Raw genomic sequence first — 16,459 nt, forward strand, 5'->3', positions numbered from 1 at the left:
TATCAAATAAAAAGTGTAAATATATACAGATACATTAACAAAGATTCATTATTCCTCTCCCTCTCAGTGGGTTCAGTGTAACCTCAGCAGAAGAGACTAGGATTTTCAAGCCTGAGTCCATTCAGACGATGTGGTGAGTCTCAGCTGTAGAGTAAATTCACAGTGTCATTGTCTTTACACAGGCCTGAGATCACTCATTATTTTCCACCAGCCACATTCAGCCTAATGGCTTTTATAACTGCTGTGTTGTTATTTACATGTCTCCCAACAGCTCAGATCTCATAAATCTTGTACACTGCAGGCCCTCCTCAATACTTGTTCTCTTGGCAGCAAAAATGACTGCAATATAGTCTTATCTAGATCACCAGCCATTTGGCTTAAAAGATTAAGCCATGTACTGTCAAAGAACAGAGCAAAATAAATCTTAGCAGTTAATGTAATCAAAGACACTGGTTTCATTAATGTTCAGAATTTTGAATAATCCAAGCTGGATTTAAACGACTGTATTAGCATAAACACTGAATTGATGATGGTTCCTAACTTTTGGTTAGCTTGTGGATTATATAATCATTTTAAATGAAGCGCTTAATGTTGCTGGAAATTTACTATGTGATTGCGGGTCCAGTCTCTTTTTGTTTTTTATTACATTCATACTTGTAGGCAATGAACACAGTCTCATATCCACAGTGGTTCTCCCAATATGATCGATTGATATGTGACTCAACAGTCACTATTACACCTGCACTTTAGGTAAATATCTGTTTATCATGTGGAGCTCACTGTCCATCAGTTGTCCTTGTTGGATGCACGTCGTCCTGCACTCTGAAAGCTCCATCGTGTGCTGTGCTGCTGCAGGTCCGTGTTGCAGGCCCTGAACGGATGCTGCGAGCGGGCAGTGAAAGGCGCAGTTATTCCCGGCTGTGGGCTAGACTGGGCCCAGAACTACACTGACCAGGTGGAGTCAGACCGGCAATGCCTGAACGAGTGGGACGTCATGACAGGGTTGGAGTCCGTGAGGAGGGGCGACGTGGAGCAGAGGTGAGCACACCTTCAGTTAGGCTCCTTAAAAATTCTATTTTTGTAAAGCACAGTGGACTCTTCCATTTTATGTCAGAAAGGTAGGCACCTGCTTGAGGCATTGGTTTCTTAACTTGTTTTGTATCCATGTGCTCTTTCTCTGTTCTTCCCTCTGCATCCTCTGCATGTCTTTATTTCTTTAATTATTTATTTACTTCACTCCCTCTCTCTGTTCCTCCCTCTGTTCTTCCCCTTCATCCATCTCTGCAGCTCAGAGAGAGTTACGGTGGAGAGAAGGATTAAGACCAAGCTGAGAGAGATTATGAGTACTGAAGACCTGGACAATATCACCTCCAAACAGGTACAGTTAGAAAACATCACCTCCAAACAGCTACTTTTAGAGAACACATCCTAACAGCTGCAGTTAGAGAACATTGCCTCCAAACAGGTACACTTAGTGAATATCACCAGCAAAGAAGTATGGTTAGAGAACATCACCAGCGAAGAAGTGTAGTTTGAGAACATCGCAAGCAAAGAAGTACAGTTGGAAAACAGAGACAGCAAAGAAGTACAGAGAACATCACCTCCAAACAGCTGCACTTAGAAAACATCACCAGCAAACCGGCACAGTTAGAGAACATCACCTCCAAACAACTACAGCTAGACAACATCACCTGCAGACAGGTACAGCTAGAGAGCATCACCTCCAAATAATGAGGAGACGGTGAGACAGTGGATGTGGGTTTCAAGGGCGCTGTGCTGATGTGCAATGCTCTTACCATTCTGTGCTCTTTTGGCAACAGCCGTTTTAAGGCAGTGTGATGCTGTCTGTGCTCACAGGTGCGGTTAGCACTGGAGAACAGCTTTGGTATGGACATGAAGGACTACAAGGAATACATCGACAATGAGATGATGGTCACCATGGCCCAGATGGACAAACCCTCCAAAATATTTGACTACCTTTACCTGGTGAGAGACCCCCACCTGCACACAATGAGAGGTGGCCATTATCAGGCTTGAGCCCAAATCTGGGTCCCTGAAAAAAAGGGTTTTCTCTTCCCGCCTGTCACCCTTCCCTACCTTATTTCTCATAGTATGTGGATTTCAAAAATACAGAGAAGATGAGGTCCCCCCACACTTGTTTTACCACCCACATGTTACCAAATAAGGAACTGTTGTCGCCAAAGCAATGGCATCGTAAAATTACCGTGAATTGTAACGCTTTCAAAAGGTAAATCCTGTTACTATAGTGATTGAAAATTGCACCCTGAACAAATGAATGAATGCCCTGGGCCGGTGAGACTTGAAGGGTTAAAACTGTCATTAATCTGGTGGGGACAAAGTAAGGAATTGGAAGTATTTCAGATTGGTTTGTTGACCCAGTTGTGCCTGAGACTATTTTCTGATCAATCTTGTTCAGCTCAGTCTTGTAATTATTTTCTAATTCCTCATATAAGGGTTCATAATTTTATCAGTGGAGTGCTGCTGTGGGCTGTGCTTAGGGCACTATTCTAGAGCATGGATCACTACAACCTGGTATCGAAACTTTGTTAAAACATGACAGAATCTTCACAACAGGCAGTCACTTCAATTCAGTCGATTTGGAAAAAGGAATTCAAGTTTGCTTAATTGATGCCCTGGAGAACAGGGATATTCAATGTCGGTCCTGGCGGACCACTGTGTATGCTGGTTTTTGTTCAAACCACAATTGCAATCCTAGAATTTTAACAAGCTTTTTCTCTTTCTTGGGCATTTTTCGTGTTATATTTCAGAGGGATTATTTACCCTGTTAAGCCGCATTATGTTAGAAATACAGTAGTGTGCAAAAATATGGGCACCCCTGATCAAAAAGCCTTTTACAATTAATATCTAAGTGAACAGAAGCAAACCTGACCTCTAAATGAAACAACATTAAACACATTTCTTAAAATTTTAAAGCAAGATTACTTTTTACAGTTTCAAAATAATAAAAAGGGTAAATCGATCCTGTAGCCAGCTAAGGAAGCAATTCAATTCAATTCTCACTTTTGGAATTTTTCCCTATTCTTCACATTCTTCAGCCTCCTTCCATGTACGGCTGATATATTGTAAGTCTGGGACTGGGTTGGCCATTCCAAAACCTTCATCCGTCTTTCCTGGAGGTACTTCATTGTTGATTTCAAGGTATGCTTTGGATCATTGTCTTGCTGGAATACCAAACCTCTCTTCAACTTCAATGTCTGGACTGACATTTGAACATTAGCCTCAAAAGTTTCTTGAGAAATATTATATAAAAACTTTATATAGCCCCTCCCATTAGACGTAAGCATCATGTGAGGGGGTGGCACTTCTCAAGTTGTCTGCCTGAACTATGTCCACAGGCTTCGCATCATGAGTTACATCATCAATTAAGATTATTGAGCCCACTTCAGAAGCAGTCATGCAAGGTCAAGCCACTTCCTCTACCATGCTTTACAGATCTTGTATGAGCTTGTATGGTTTGGATCATGAGCAAATCCCTTCTTTCTCCACACTTTTGGCCTTTCCATCACTCTGGTAGAGGTTAATCTTGGTCTCATTCATGAAATCCAGATGTAGAAGGTGTCCAGTATCAGAATTTTTAAAATGCCCTTGAAGACAATGTTATTTTTGCACATATAACTGAACTAACTATAAAAAAATATTTTCTGAAGATTTTTAAAATATTTCCTATATGTTTATTTACATCTTTTAGATGAAGTCCATAAAAAAATTATCATTACCGCAACATAACATTACATTACATATATGGTTAAAAATGTGTGTTTTTGGCCATTATTAAAGTAGACTCTTATTACTCATGCTCAAAGCTATGTATAATTTTTCATATTTATTATTTATTTATTTTATTTTTGTAATTTCCTTAAGTATCATTACCGAATCATACGTGATGATTTACCATTTTGTTTATTTAATTGCTTTACTAATAGATAATATACACATTTTTTATGCAGCAGGCATTAAATAAGTAGTGTTGTATAATATGTATATACATTTTAAAACAAAATATCCTAATCAAATTATTATTTAATTAGTAAAAAAAATCCATGTTGCGGTAATGAGAATGCCATATCGGTAATGAGGATCAATATTTCGGAAATGAGATTCACATTCACAGATTTACATTCACTGTACACAATGGTTCTGATACCTAACCATATTTGACATATTTAAAACACATACCATTTTTAAAAGAATATTTATTTCATAAGCAGTGTTTCATTTTCTCATTTATCAAAATCATCACAGTACAACATATAATCTTATGCTCATAAAGAATTATGTCTTGTAGACTACACTGTAGCACTAACACCCATTAGTACAACCATTAGTGTGAGTAATCATTCTAGTATAACATACAATCATGTGTTCCTGAGAACCTTTTCAATGTAACATTTTTTTCCTGAGAATCATTCATTTCCATATAACATGTAACATACCATCATGTGGTCCTGAGAAACATTTGTAATGTAACAACATCATGTGGTCACGTAAAATAGTACCAGACCCTTTCTCCTGGATATCTGATGCTCGGGACATAGAAGCGGTTTTCCCTGACACGAGTCATGGTGTCGACTTCATACTGCCCTTCAGCAATCTGTTTTAAGAAACATTTTTATGGTCTCTACGAATTTTAGCTGAACATAATGTAACTGGAGAGACATATTAACAGAAATCTTGAAATTAAATTCACCTGTGTGACTGTACCAGGGAACAAGTCACCATCATATTCGACCAGTACCCACTGTCCAACCTCAATGGTGGCCTCAGTGCTGTTGGTTTCCTCATTTGCAAAATTTTCTGCCTCGCTTACTGAAGAATCTGGGGTTAGATCGAGAAGTGCTTGCTCTTGCTTTTTCTTTCTGTAGTATTTTGCAGAATTTTTCCTCCTTTGCTTTTTTTTTCTCTCTTGCTGTCTACTTGTGAGATCTTGTGTAGTCTTAAGTTTACCATTTTCCTTACGTTTCCGATACCTGGAAAAGGGAAAATGAGAATGAAAGGTGAAATCTAGTAAGCAGCACTGACATAAATACAAACTTTGGACTATGATCAAAATTGCACACAATTGTTCATAGGTGTTTGTGTGCGTGTGTGTGTGCGCGTGCGTGCGTGTGTGCGCGTGCGTGCATGTGTGCGTGCTACACATGTATCTGTCTGCCTGAGTGTGTGGGCATGCATGTCTGTGTGTGATGTGTGTTTCTCTGTGAAAGTGTGTGTGTATGTGGATGCCTTCACGTTTGCATGTCAACATCAGTGTGTATGTACACAAGTTTGTGTGTGTGTGTATGCATGTCTGTGTGTAGTGTGTACGGTGTTTATGTGTGTGTCTGTGTGTGTGCGCGTGTCTGTGAGAGTGTGAGTGCAAGTGTTGGTCAAAACAATGAATCCAAGTTATATTTTTCCCTATTATCACCCTTTCCCCTAACCTCTCTCTCTCTCTTTTCTTCTGTATTCCTCAAGTAACTCTGATTGCTGTATTTTGCTGCCCTATGCTTTGCCAGCCTGTCTTTTGCTGATGCCCTTTTCTTGTCAACTGATGCTTGCCTGCAACAAAATACCATACTTGAATGTAACATAAGACAGAATCCGCTTCAACTTCCATTTTTGGACTGATGGTCTCACATTTTCCCTCTGATACAATAAAGAATTCATAGTGGATTCTATGATGGTGAGCTGGCCAGGCCCTGCTGCAGCAAAACAGCCCCAACCCATAACATTTCCACCCCCATGCTTCACAGTTGTTATGAGGTTCTTGTGCTCAAATCTTTGGTTTACGCTAAACATGTCTTCTGTTACTGTGCCCAAATAAGTAAACTTTGGATTCATCTGTTCAAAGCACATTGTTCCAGAAGTCCTGGTCTTTGTCTAGATGTTTTCTGGCAACTTTAGTCTTGCCCTGATGTTTTTTTTGACAGCAAGGGTTGCACACCTCCCATGGACATCTAACTTGTGCAGTCTCTTTCTGATGGTAGATGACCTGGCCAGGTTGGCATTTGTTTTGAATGTTCTCCCCACTTATACATTATTTGTGGAATGACTGATTGTTTGGATATCTTTTTGAATCTCTTCCCAGACTCACACATCTACAACCTTCTTTCTGAAGGCCTCATCTTTTGACCTCAAACTCAGTTGTTTTCAGTGTATAGCAAACAAAAAAGAATTGACTTTGCTGTTGTAATACTTTTGGAGGGGACTGTAAGTTACTTAAGGGAAAGATTCATGTTGACTAACTATCTGGATAACGGGACTAGCCATAAAACGTTACATTGTTATGTTAGACAGAATAGCTAATATTAGATACATAGATATTATATATGTAGCATAACTAATAGCTAACGTAGCACTCACGCTCACTCTAGCCATACTGGCAAGTTAGTAGTAGCTAACAACCTAAATTCTGTCAGCTTGCTAGCTTTCCAATACTTTTCAATAATGATAGCTAGCTAGTTTAACATTATTCAGACTTGTCAGCTGCTTACAACACAATTTATCTAAGCATTAGCTGGCTGTGGTAGATTCTTGTAAGTTAAGTCAGGCCAGATTGAATAACATTATTGTTATTGAATATCTGCGATTTTTCACCTTGAACTTCCCGGACATCTCTAGCTATTCAAAGATTGGATGGGATCAATTAGAACTGAGATTTCCGGTAAGATGCATGCGCACTGAGATTCTCACGAGACCAAACGCGGCCATGGCGGCCTGCTGAACCCCTGCTGCTATCTACAGTCATGTGAAAAAGATAAGGATACCCCATTAAAACCTTTGTCTTTTTCAACATATTTTACCATATGGACATTTGATCTTCATTTTAACAATATTGAGAGATGGAGGTAATGTAACTAAACAAATAATACAAAACATATATATTTTAAAAATAATTTGTGAAATCATTAATAGGAATACAATTTTCTTGTGAGGAAATACATCCCCACATTTATTACTACTTAAAATACCAACAAATCGGAACATCATTAGAGACGTTTCCAACTGTACTTGAAAAGAGCCTGTGCTATTTAAACCTCAGACATTTAGTTTGGTTTGCTCTTGATTGTTGAAGTGAGTTTATATCACCATGGCATGTTCAAAACAGCTCTCTGAGGCCTTCAGAAAGAAGGTTGTAGATGTGTGAGTCTGGGAAGAGATTAAAAAAGATATCCAAACAATCAGTCATTCCACTATCCTGGAAATAATTTATAAGTGGGGAGAACATTCAAAACAAATGCCAACCTGGCCAGGTCAGGCCGTCCTCGCAAGTTCCACCCAAGAGCAGACGGCAAGATGCTAAAAGAAGTCTAACAACAATCCTAAAATCTCATCACGGACAGGTAGACAGGTAGCTCTTGCCACAGTTGATGTCAAAGAATCACGTCAAAGGGTTGTGTAAGCATGAAACCCAGGACGTGCGTACGCAAAAAAATATTCTGATTTATAAAACAGTGCATACGCATGTCCCACGCCAGTTTTCCTTTATAAATCACAATCAACTCTAAATGTGGCGCAACTTTGCCAGCTTCATGTCCTGCCCACAGTTGCCTATAAATAGGCAGTGAAACACCCCTAATGAATATGCATTTCACGAAGACGACAATGGCAAACGCTGAAAAGAAGGCCAAGAAAAGGGATTTCAGCCATTTGATTGCCTCTGAAAAGCTACAGGTGTGGGAATTATCCTGATTGATTGTAAATGACGAACAGTTCTGCACAACGAATGTGATGATGACGATGATAATAATAATAATAATAATAATAATAATAATAATGAGTATAATACACGTTATTTGTCTAGCACCATTGAAAACACAGTTACAAAATTAAGAGATAAAACGAACAAAAATGTATAACAATAAACACATTATAAAACATAATATATGAATAAGATAACAATATATGAAACTGCACTCGTATCTGCCCGACTGACGCATTGTAAACGGCATCAGTGCAGCGCAATTTGTCCGACTATTCACCATATTATTTATCAGAATACATTTAATAACATGAAGTATTGTTTAACAATTCATCTACATATTTGAGGGATTATTTTACAACAACATCTCCGTTTATATTTATCATCCTAAATCATATTTTTTGGGCACTCCAGGGAGCATCAATCAAACAGCTGTTTGTTTATTCGTTGTAAGAGAGGCTTTTATCCGTTTTTGCTAATTAACTCTTCGTATATGATACGTGAGAGGTAATATTTCATTACATTACATTACATTGCATGGCATTTAGCAGACACTCTTATCCAGAGCGACGTACAACAAAGTGCAAATTAAACACAAGAACAAGTGCAAAGAGGACCTGAGAGGACAGTATAGTTCCGAGTCCTAGTGTAAACATGCAGAAAATCTGAACCCTTTAAGAGTACAATCAACAACAATCAATTTTGATTTATTTTACACAGTGGTATCTGTTGTATATCATTTTCGACTTCTCTCGTCGCCAAATGTTGTGTTGCACTTAGGAAGGGAGAGAACCCGTATAGCGAGATTCAACAACACAACACTTTAATAAGTATAACAGGGACGAAGCACTGCCTTACAGCAGCCATACCCAGCCACAACTCCCGGCAAATCTTTATACCTTTTTACATCCTGTTTCACTTCCCGTTTTCCTGGTCTTACGTCATGAGCATTAAAGGCACAGTTTCTCATTTCTCCAGTTAATGTGCGTACGCATGGGTCAGAGTTTCCGTGGAGGACCGCACATTTTCCCGTCAAGTTCGTTTTTTATAAATGCCAAAGTTTGCTTAGAAAGTGCCGTACGCATTCTTTTGTGCCTACGCAACGTTTAAAAATGAGGCCCCAGGACTTCTGGAACAATGTGCTTTGAACAGATGAATCCAAAGTTTACTTATTTGGGCACAGTAACAGAAGACATGTTTAGCGTAAACCAAAGATTTGAGCACAAGAACCTCATAACAACTGTGAAGCATGGGGGTGGAAATGTCATGGTTTGGGGCTGCTTTGCTGCAGCAGGGCCTGGCCAGCTCACCATCATAGAATCCACTATGAATTCTTTATTGTATCAGAGGGAAAATGTGAGACCATCAGTCCAAAAATTCAAGTTGAAGCGGATGTGGACCATGCAACATTCCAGTAACTCCACCAAGGAATGGCTCAAAAGAAAGAAATGGATATTACAATCTGGATATTAATCCTATTGAGATGCTGTTGGATAATTTGAAACAGGCTGTGCATGCAAGAAAGCTGTCAAACGTCACACAGCTGAAGGAATTCTGCATGGAGGAATTCTTCTCAGTATGAATTGCCATCTTTGTTCATTTCATATATAGCGATATTCTTAAATAGCGAACAAACTAATATGTTGGATTCACCCCCAAAGAATACAAAAAAGCGTTATCACAATTTCCAGAAACCAAAAAGCATAAAGCACCAGGACCGGATGGCTACCCTTTAGAATTCTACAAACACTTATGGGATACCATCTCACCACTGTTTATTAGAATGGTAGATGATATAACAAACACAATGTCCATTCCGCACTTATCTCTGTTCTACCCAAACCAAATAAAGACCCAACATTCTGCTCGAGCTATCGACCCATCTCACTAATCAACGCCGACATCAAATTCATTAGCAAGACACTGACTAACTGAATGGGATCAGTTATCCCCCACCTTATCCACCCAGACCAAACAGGATTCATTAAAGACAGAATCTCATCCAGAAATAAGCAACCTACAACAAAATAGAATTGACTCCATAATGTTCTCTTAACGCAGAACTCTTGTCTCTTGACTCTGGTTCCTGTATCTCTTGATGCAGAAAAAGCATTTGATAGGGTAAATTTCTTTTCAAAACACTTTGGAAACGTATTCATACATTGGATTAAGACAGGTTGCCCCCTCTCGGCACTATTACTTGCCATTTTCTTAGAACCATTAGCAGCAGCAATCAGACAGAGCAATATTGGGGATATACATCACCACAGCCACCATAACCCATAAAATAAGTCTATGCGTAGACGATATCATCCTATTTCTCCAAAACTGTTTATTAAAGGTATAAAATGGAAGGATAAGGGCATCACCCACCTTCAAACAACACATTACTTTCCTTTGAACAGCTGATGCTAAAATTCTATACAAGCAAAGACCAATATCTTCAATATACAGTGGTGTGAAAAAGTGTTTGCCCCCTTCCTGATTTCTTATTTTTTTGCATGTTTGTCACACTTAAATGTTTCAGATCATCAAACAAATTTAAATATTATTCAAAGACAACACAAGTAAACACAAAATGCAATTTTTAAATGAAGGTTTTTATTATTAAGGGAGAAAAAAAATCCAAACCTACATGGCCCTGTGTGAAAAAGTGATTGCCCCCCCTGTTAAAACATAACTTAACTGTGGTTTATCAACCCTGAGTTCAATTTCTCTAGCCACACCCAGGCCTGATTACTGCCACACCTGTTCTCAATCAAGAAATCACTTAAATAGGACCTGCCTGACAAAGTGAAGTAGACCAAATGATCCTCAAAAGCTAGACATCATGCCGAGATCGAAAGAAATTCAGGAACAAATGAGAAAGAAAGTAATTGAGATCTATCAGTCTGGAAAATGTTATAAAGCCATTTCCAAAGCTTTGGGACTCCAGCGAACCACAGTGAGAGCCATTATCCACAAATGGCGAAAACATGGAACAGTGATGAACCTTCCCAGGAGTGGCCGGCCAACCAAAATTACCCCAAGAGCGCAGCGACGACTCATCCAAGAGGTCACAAAAGACCCCACAACAACATCCAAAGAACTGCAGGCCTCACTTGCCTCAGTTAAGGTCAGTGTTCATGACAAAAATGGCCTGCATGGCAGAGTTCCAAGACGAAAACCACTGCTGAGCAAAAAGAACATTAAGGCTCGTCTAAATTTTTTGCCAGAAAACATCTTGATGATCCCCAAGACTTTTGGGAAAATACTCTGTGGTCTGACGAGACAAAAGTTGAACTTTTTGGAAGGTGTGTGTCCCATTACATCTGGCGTAAAAGTAACACCACATTTCAGAAAAAGAACATCATACCAACAGTAAAATATGGTGGTGGTAGTGTGATGGTCTGGGGCTGTTTTGCTGCTTCAGGACCTGGAAGACTTGCTGTGATAAATGGAACCATGAATTCTGCTGTCTACCAAAAAATCCTGAAGGAGAATGTCCGGCCATCTGTTTGTGACCTCAAGCTGAAACGAACTTGGGTTCTGCAGCAAGTCCACCTCTGAATGGCTGAAGAAAAACCAAATGAAGACTTTGGAGTGGCCTAGTCAAAGTCCTGACCTGAATCCTATTGAGATGCTGTGGCATGACCTTAAAAAGGTGGTTCATGCTCGAAAACCCTCCAATGTGGCTGAATTACAACAATTCTGCAAAGATGAGTGGGCCAAAATTCCTCCACAGCGCTGTAAGAGACTCATTGCAAGTTATCGCAAACGCTTGATTGCAGTTGTTGCCAAAAAAATGAAATAATATCAGCAACACAACATTGGTGTCACCTTACCCAATGACGGAAAATGTTTGCGGTTTTCCTAACTTATAATATGTGCCTGTGTTGTTCCTTGTCCATGTACCCGAAAATAACATGGGAAAACATCACACAAATGCAGACATTTTGTAAGGTAAATGAACAGTATAGTTTTTCCAATTGAAAAACTCAGCAACCTTCGCCCATAGCATATGATTAGCATAGCCATGAGAATAGCTAGCTAGCTACAGTCTCCATACAATTCAAGGAGAACTAGCCACAGTTCTTCTGTGGATTTAGGCAGCCTCAAATGCTTCTGTCTCTTCATGTAATCCCAGACAGACTCGATGATGTTGAGATCAGGGCTCTGTGTGGGCCGTACCATTACTTCCAGGACTCCTTGTTCTTCCTGCTGAAGATAGTTCTTAATGACATTGGCTGTATGCCTGGGGTCGTTGTCCTGCTGCATAATAAATTTGGGGCCAATCAGATGCTTCCCTGATGGTATTGCATGATGGATAAATATCTGCCTGTACTTCTCATCATTGAGGAGACCATTAATTCTGACCAAATCCCCAACTCCATTTGCAGAAATGCAGCCCCAACCTTGCAAGGAACCTCCACCATGCTTCACTGTTGCCTGCAGACACTCATTCTTGTACCGCTCTCCAGCCCTTCGTCTTCTGCTACAGCCAAATATATCAATTTTGACTCATCAGTCCAGAGAACCTCCTGCCATGTTTCTGCACCCCAGTTCCTGTGTTTTCGTGCATAGTTGAGTCGCTTGGCCTTGTTTCCACGTCTGAGGTATGGCTTTTTGGGCGCAATTCTTCCATGAAGACCACCTCTGACCAGACTTCTCCGCACAGTAGATGGCTGTACCTGGGTCCCACTGGTTTCTGCCAATTCTGAGCTGATGGCACTGCTGGATATGTTTTGATAGCAAAGGGAAGTAAGCATGATGTGTCTTTCATCTGCTCCACTAAGTTTCCTTGGCCGACCACTGCGTCTACGGTCCTCAATGTTGCCCATTTTTTGACAGCACATCTGGAAACCCCTGTCTGCCTGGGAGAGACCTTGCTGATGCAGTATCTTGTTGCTGTGCTCAGTCTTGCCATGGTGTATGACTTCTGATATTATACTGTCCTGTCCTGTCCTGTTACTCACCCAGTTTTAACCCTCCTACACAGCTGTTTATGTTTCAGTCAATGATTTTTGTTTCAACCTACATATTCAATTGATGATCATTTCCTCCTGTTTGGTATAATTGGTTATTCACACACCAGACTATATGCCTACAAAATCCCTGACTTTGTGCAAGTGTACCTAGAAGAATTGATGCTGGTTTGAAGGCAAAGGGTGGTCACACCTAATATTAATTTGATTTAGATTTTTCTTCTGTTCACTCACTTTGCATTTTGTTAATTGATAAAAAAGAAACTATTAACATTTCTATTTTTGAAAGCATTCTTATTTTACAGCATTTTTCCACACCTGCCTAAAACCTTCGCACAGTACTGTATGTTTTTGAACAAATCTTTGAAATTAATGAATGAACTGAGCTGAGTCTTCTCCATGAAAGATTCACGCTAGGATCTGCCCATTCCCACTCTACCTCTTTAGTCAAAGACAGTGATTTTAGTCACTTACACACTGTTCAATAGCTACTTGTCAGGCCAGCAATTGTGTGCAGGCTGATAGGCTTACCAAAATGCCAATCAAACAACCGCAAATTAACAACTGTACTTACCTACATCAGGCAAGCCATAGAGCCATACTGAGCCAGTGAATGAAAAAGGAGTCAATGAGCCGTAGTGAGCCACTGAGCCAGTGAACTAGAACTGACTGACAGAAGCCAATGAACTTGAGAGCCAAATGAGCCAGTAAACGACAGAGCCATGAGCTGATGTTGTTAAACTGAAAGTACAGCTCAGTTCAGCCATAAGATGGAACATTAATGGTGTTAGCAGGCAGTGAAAATTCCACGATAAACCTGCAGAACAACTGTTGTAAACTAAAAAAATAATAAAAGTAGTATGCTTTATTTATGATTCAATGGAATCAACCAAAATCTTACATTAAAAAAAAAAATCTTTTTTTTAAAATTTTGTTATTATTTCCCCAAAATGGAGGTTCCACAAATATTGGCTCCCCTGGTTTCATACTTTGTGCAAACACCCCTGGCAAAGATGACAGCCACAAGTCCTATAATTATAATAAGGTTAGAGAACACATTTGGAAGTATTTCTGGCCATTCCTCCATGCAGAAATGTTCAGAATCATTGATATCATTGGGATACCCCCCTCTTTCTGGCAAGTTTGCAACTATTCCATAAAATTTAAGTTGTATGTTACATTACGTGGCATTTAGCAGACGCTCTTATCCAGAGCGACGTACAACAAAGTGCAAATCAATCACAAGAACAAGTGCAAAAGTAGACCTAGGGGACAGTAGAGTTCTGAGTCCTAGTGTAAACATACAGAGATTCAGAACCCTTGAGGAGTACAATCAACATTCAAACTAGCATACCACTGTTGGCAGCTAGAATACAACAACAGCCAATAAAAACAACAATACCTATACAAGTAACGATATCTATACATAAGTGCCATTACGGTCTAAGGCTAATCACAGTGATTGTGAGTTGGGGAGGGAAAATTGTAGCCTGAAGAGATGGGTCTTCAGTCTGCGCTTGAAGGAGGTCAGAGACTCTGCCGTTCTGACATTCACCGGGAGGTCATTCCACCACCGTGGGACCAGGACAGACAGCAGTCCTAAGCGTGAAGTGCAGGTGTTGCGAGGGGGAGGCGCCAGATGGCACGAAGTGGCAGAACGGAGGGGTCTTGTTGGTGTATAGGTCTTGATAAGTGATTGAATATACACAGGGGCTGATCCTTTAACTGCCTGGTATGCGAGCACCAAAGTTTTAAATTTGATGCGAGCCATAACTGGCAGCCAGTGGAGGTTGCTGAGCAGGGGGGTGACATGTGAATGTCTGGGAACATTGAATACCAGACGGGCTGCAGCATTCTGGATGAGTTGTAGGGGTCTGATGCTGGAAGGCCTGCCAGCAGAGAATTGCAATAGTCCAGGCGGGACAGGACCATTGCTTGAACAAGGAGCTGAGTGGAGTAGGTGGTGAGAAAGGGTCGGATTCTCCGGATGTTGTACAGGAAGAATCTGCACGCCCCGGTCACCGTAGCGATGTTCTTGGAGAAGGATAGCCTGTTGTCCATCACCACTCCAAGGTTTCTTGCACTAGGGGATGAGGTCACTGTGGTATCCCCTAGTGAGATGGAGAAATCAGAGAAGGGAGAGGTTAAAGCAGGGATGAAGATCACCTCCGTCTTATCTGGGTTGAGCTTTAGATGGTGGTTGCCCATCCAGCTCTGGATGTCTCTCAGGCAGGCGGAGATACGGGTAGAGACCTGTGTGTCTGATGGGGGGAAGGAGAGAAAGAGTTGGGTGTCATCGGCATAACAATGATAGGAGATGCCATGAGCAGAGATAACGGGGCCAAGGGATTTCGTGTAGATGGAGAAGAGGAGGGGTCCAAGAACTGAGCCCTGGGGGACTCCTGTAACAAGGGGGCGAGGGGTTGACACTCCTCCAGCCCAGGACACCTGGGAGGACCGGCCAGAGAGCTAAGATTGGATCCACTCTAAGGCTGTGCCACAGATCCCTGTAGATGCCAGGGAGGCTAAGAGGATGGAGTGGTTGACCGTGTCGAACGCCGCAGAGAGGTCAAGAAGGATCAGGACAGAGGAGAGAGAGGTTGCTCGTGCAGCCTGAAGGGACTCGTTGACAGAGAGGAGTGCAGTCTCTGTCGAGTGGCCAAGTCTGAAGCCGGACTGGCGGGGGACCAGCAGGTTATTCTGAGAGAGGAAGGAAGAGAGTTGGTTGGAGGCGGCTCGTTCAATGGATTTGGATAGAAAAGGAAGGAGAGATACCGGACGGTAGTTTTGAATGCAGGAGGGGTCAAGAGTGGGTTTCTTTTGGAGCGGGGTGATGTAGGCCCCCTTGAATGATAAGGGAAAGCAGCCAGAGGACAGAGAGGAGTTAACAAGGGAGGTGACAAACGGGAGGATGTAAGGCGTGATTGCCTGAAAGAGGTTTGAGGGGATGGGGTCCAGGGCACAAGTAGTAGGGCGGTGGGAGAGCAGGAGGTGAGACACATCAGCATCTGTAAGGGGACAGAAAGAGGAGAAACGGGGCAGACACAGAAATGGAGGCAGGCATAGAAGTGGTGGTGGTCACGAAGGTGCTGCGGATATCTGCAACCTTCTCGTCAAAAAATTCCGCAAATTCATCAGCAGTGAGCGAGGACTGAGATGGTGGGGGAGGTGTGCTGAGGAGAGAGGAGAAAATGGAGAACAGTTGACGAGGGTTAGAAGTGGAGATTTTTGTTTGGTAGTAATTTCTTTTGGCAGTGGTGATAGCGAAGGAGAATTCCGCCAGGAGAGACTGGTAGGAAGACAGGAAGATTTCCTCCACTTCCTCTCAGCTGCACGTAGGCTTGGCCTGGAGGAACGTAGAAGGTCAGAAACCCATGGGCTGGGAGGGGAGGATCGAGCAGGCCGGGAGACAAGAGGACAGAGAGAGTCAAGGGCTGAGGAGAGAGAGGAAAGCAGCACGGAAGATGCTGAATCAGTGGGTAGTTTGGAGAAGGATTGAAGAGGAGGGAGGGAAGCGGTGACTCTGGGGGCAAGGGAGGAGGGTGATAGAGAGCGGAGGTTACATCGGACAGAAACAGTGGGGGTGAGAGAAAGGGAGGGAGGTAGAGCAGCCAGGGGGATGGAGAAGGAAATGAAGTGGTGATCGGACTTGTGTAAAGGGGTAACAGTGGGGTTAGAAGAGGAGCAGTTCCTCAGAAAGATCAGGTCAAGAAGGTTTCCAGCCTTGTGAGTTGGGGGAGAGTGCTGCAGAGAGAGGTCAAAGGAGTGAAGT

The 16,459-nt window shown here is 41.6% G+C and overlaps 1 protein-coding gene across 2 annotated transcripts in view; it reads left to right on the plus strand.

The window, feature by feature from the left end:
• si:ch211-203d1.3 (protein phosphatase Slingshot homolog 3) overlaps positions 1 to 16,459 on the plus strand; it is a 47,947-nt gene that overhangs the window by 20,221 nt on the left and 11,267 nt on the right. For both annotated transcript variants that reach the window (XM_061251062.1, XM_061251063.1), the window contains exons 7-10: positions 68 to 133; positions 856 to 1,038; positions 1,288 to 1,378; positions 1,858 to 1,986. In XM_061251062.1, the coding sequence (XP_061107046.1) occupies positions 68 to 133; positions 856 to 1,038; positions 1,288 to 1,378; positions 1,858 to 1,986 (469 nt within the window). The remainder of the gene's footprint in view (positions 1 to 67; positions 134 to 855; positions 1,039 to 1,287; positions 1,379 to 1,857; positions 1,987 to 16,459) is intronic.

The sequence above is a fragment of the Conger conger genome, chromosome 8 (genome assembly GCF_963514075.1).
Source record: "Conger conger chromosome 8, fConCon1.1, whole genome shotgun sequence".
Classification (NCBI taxonomy): domain Eukaryota; kingdom Metazoa; phylum Chordata; class Actinopteri; order Anguilliformes; family Congridae; genus Conger; species Conger conger.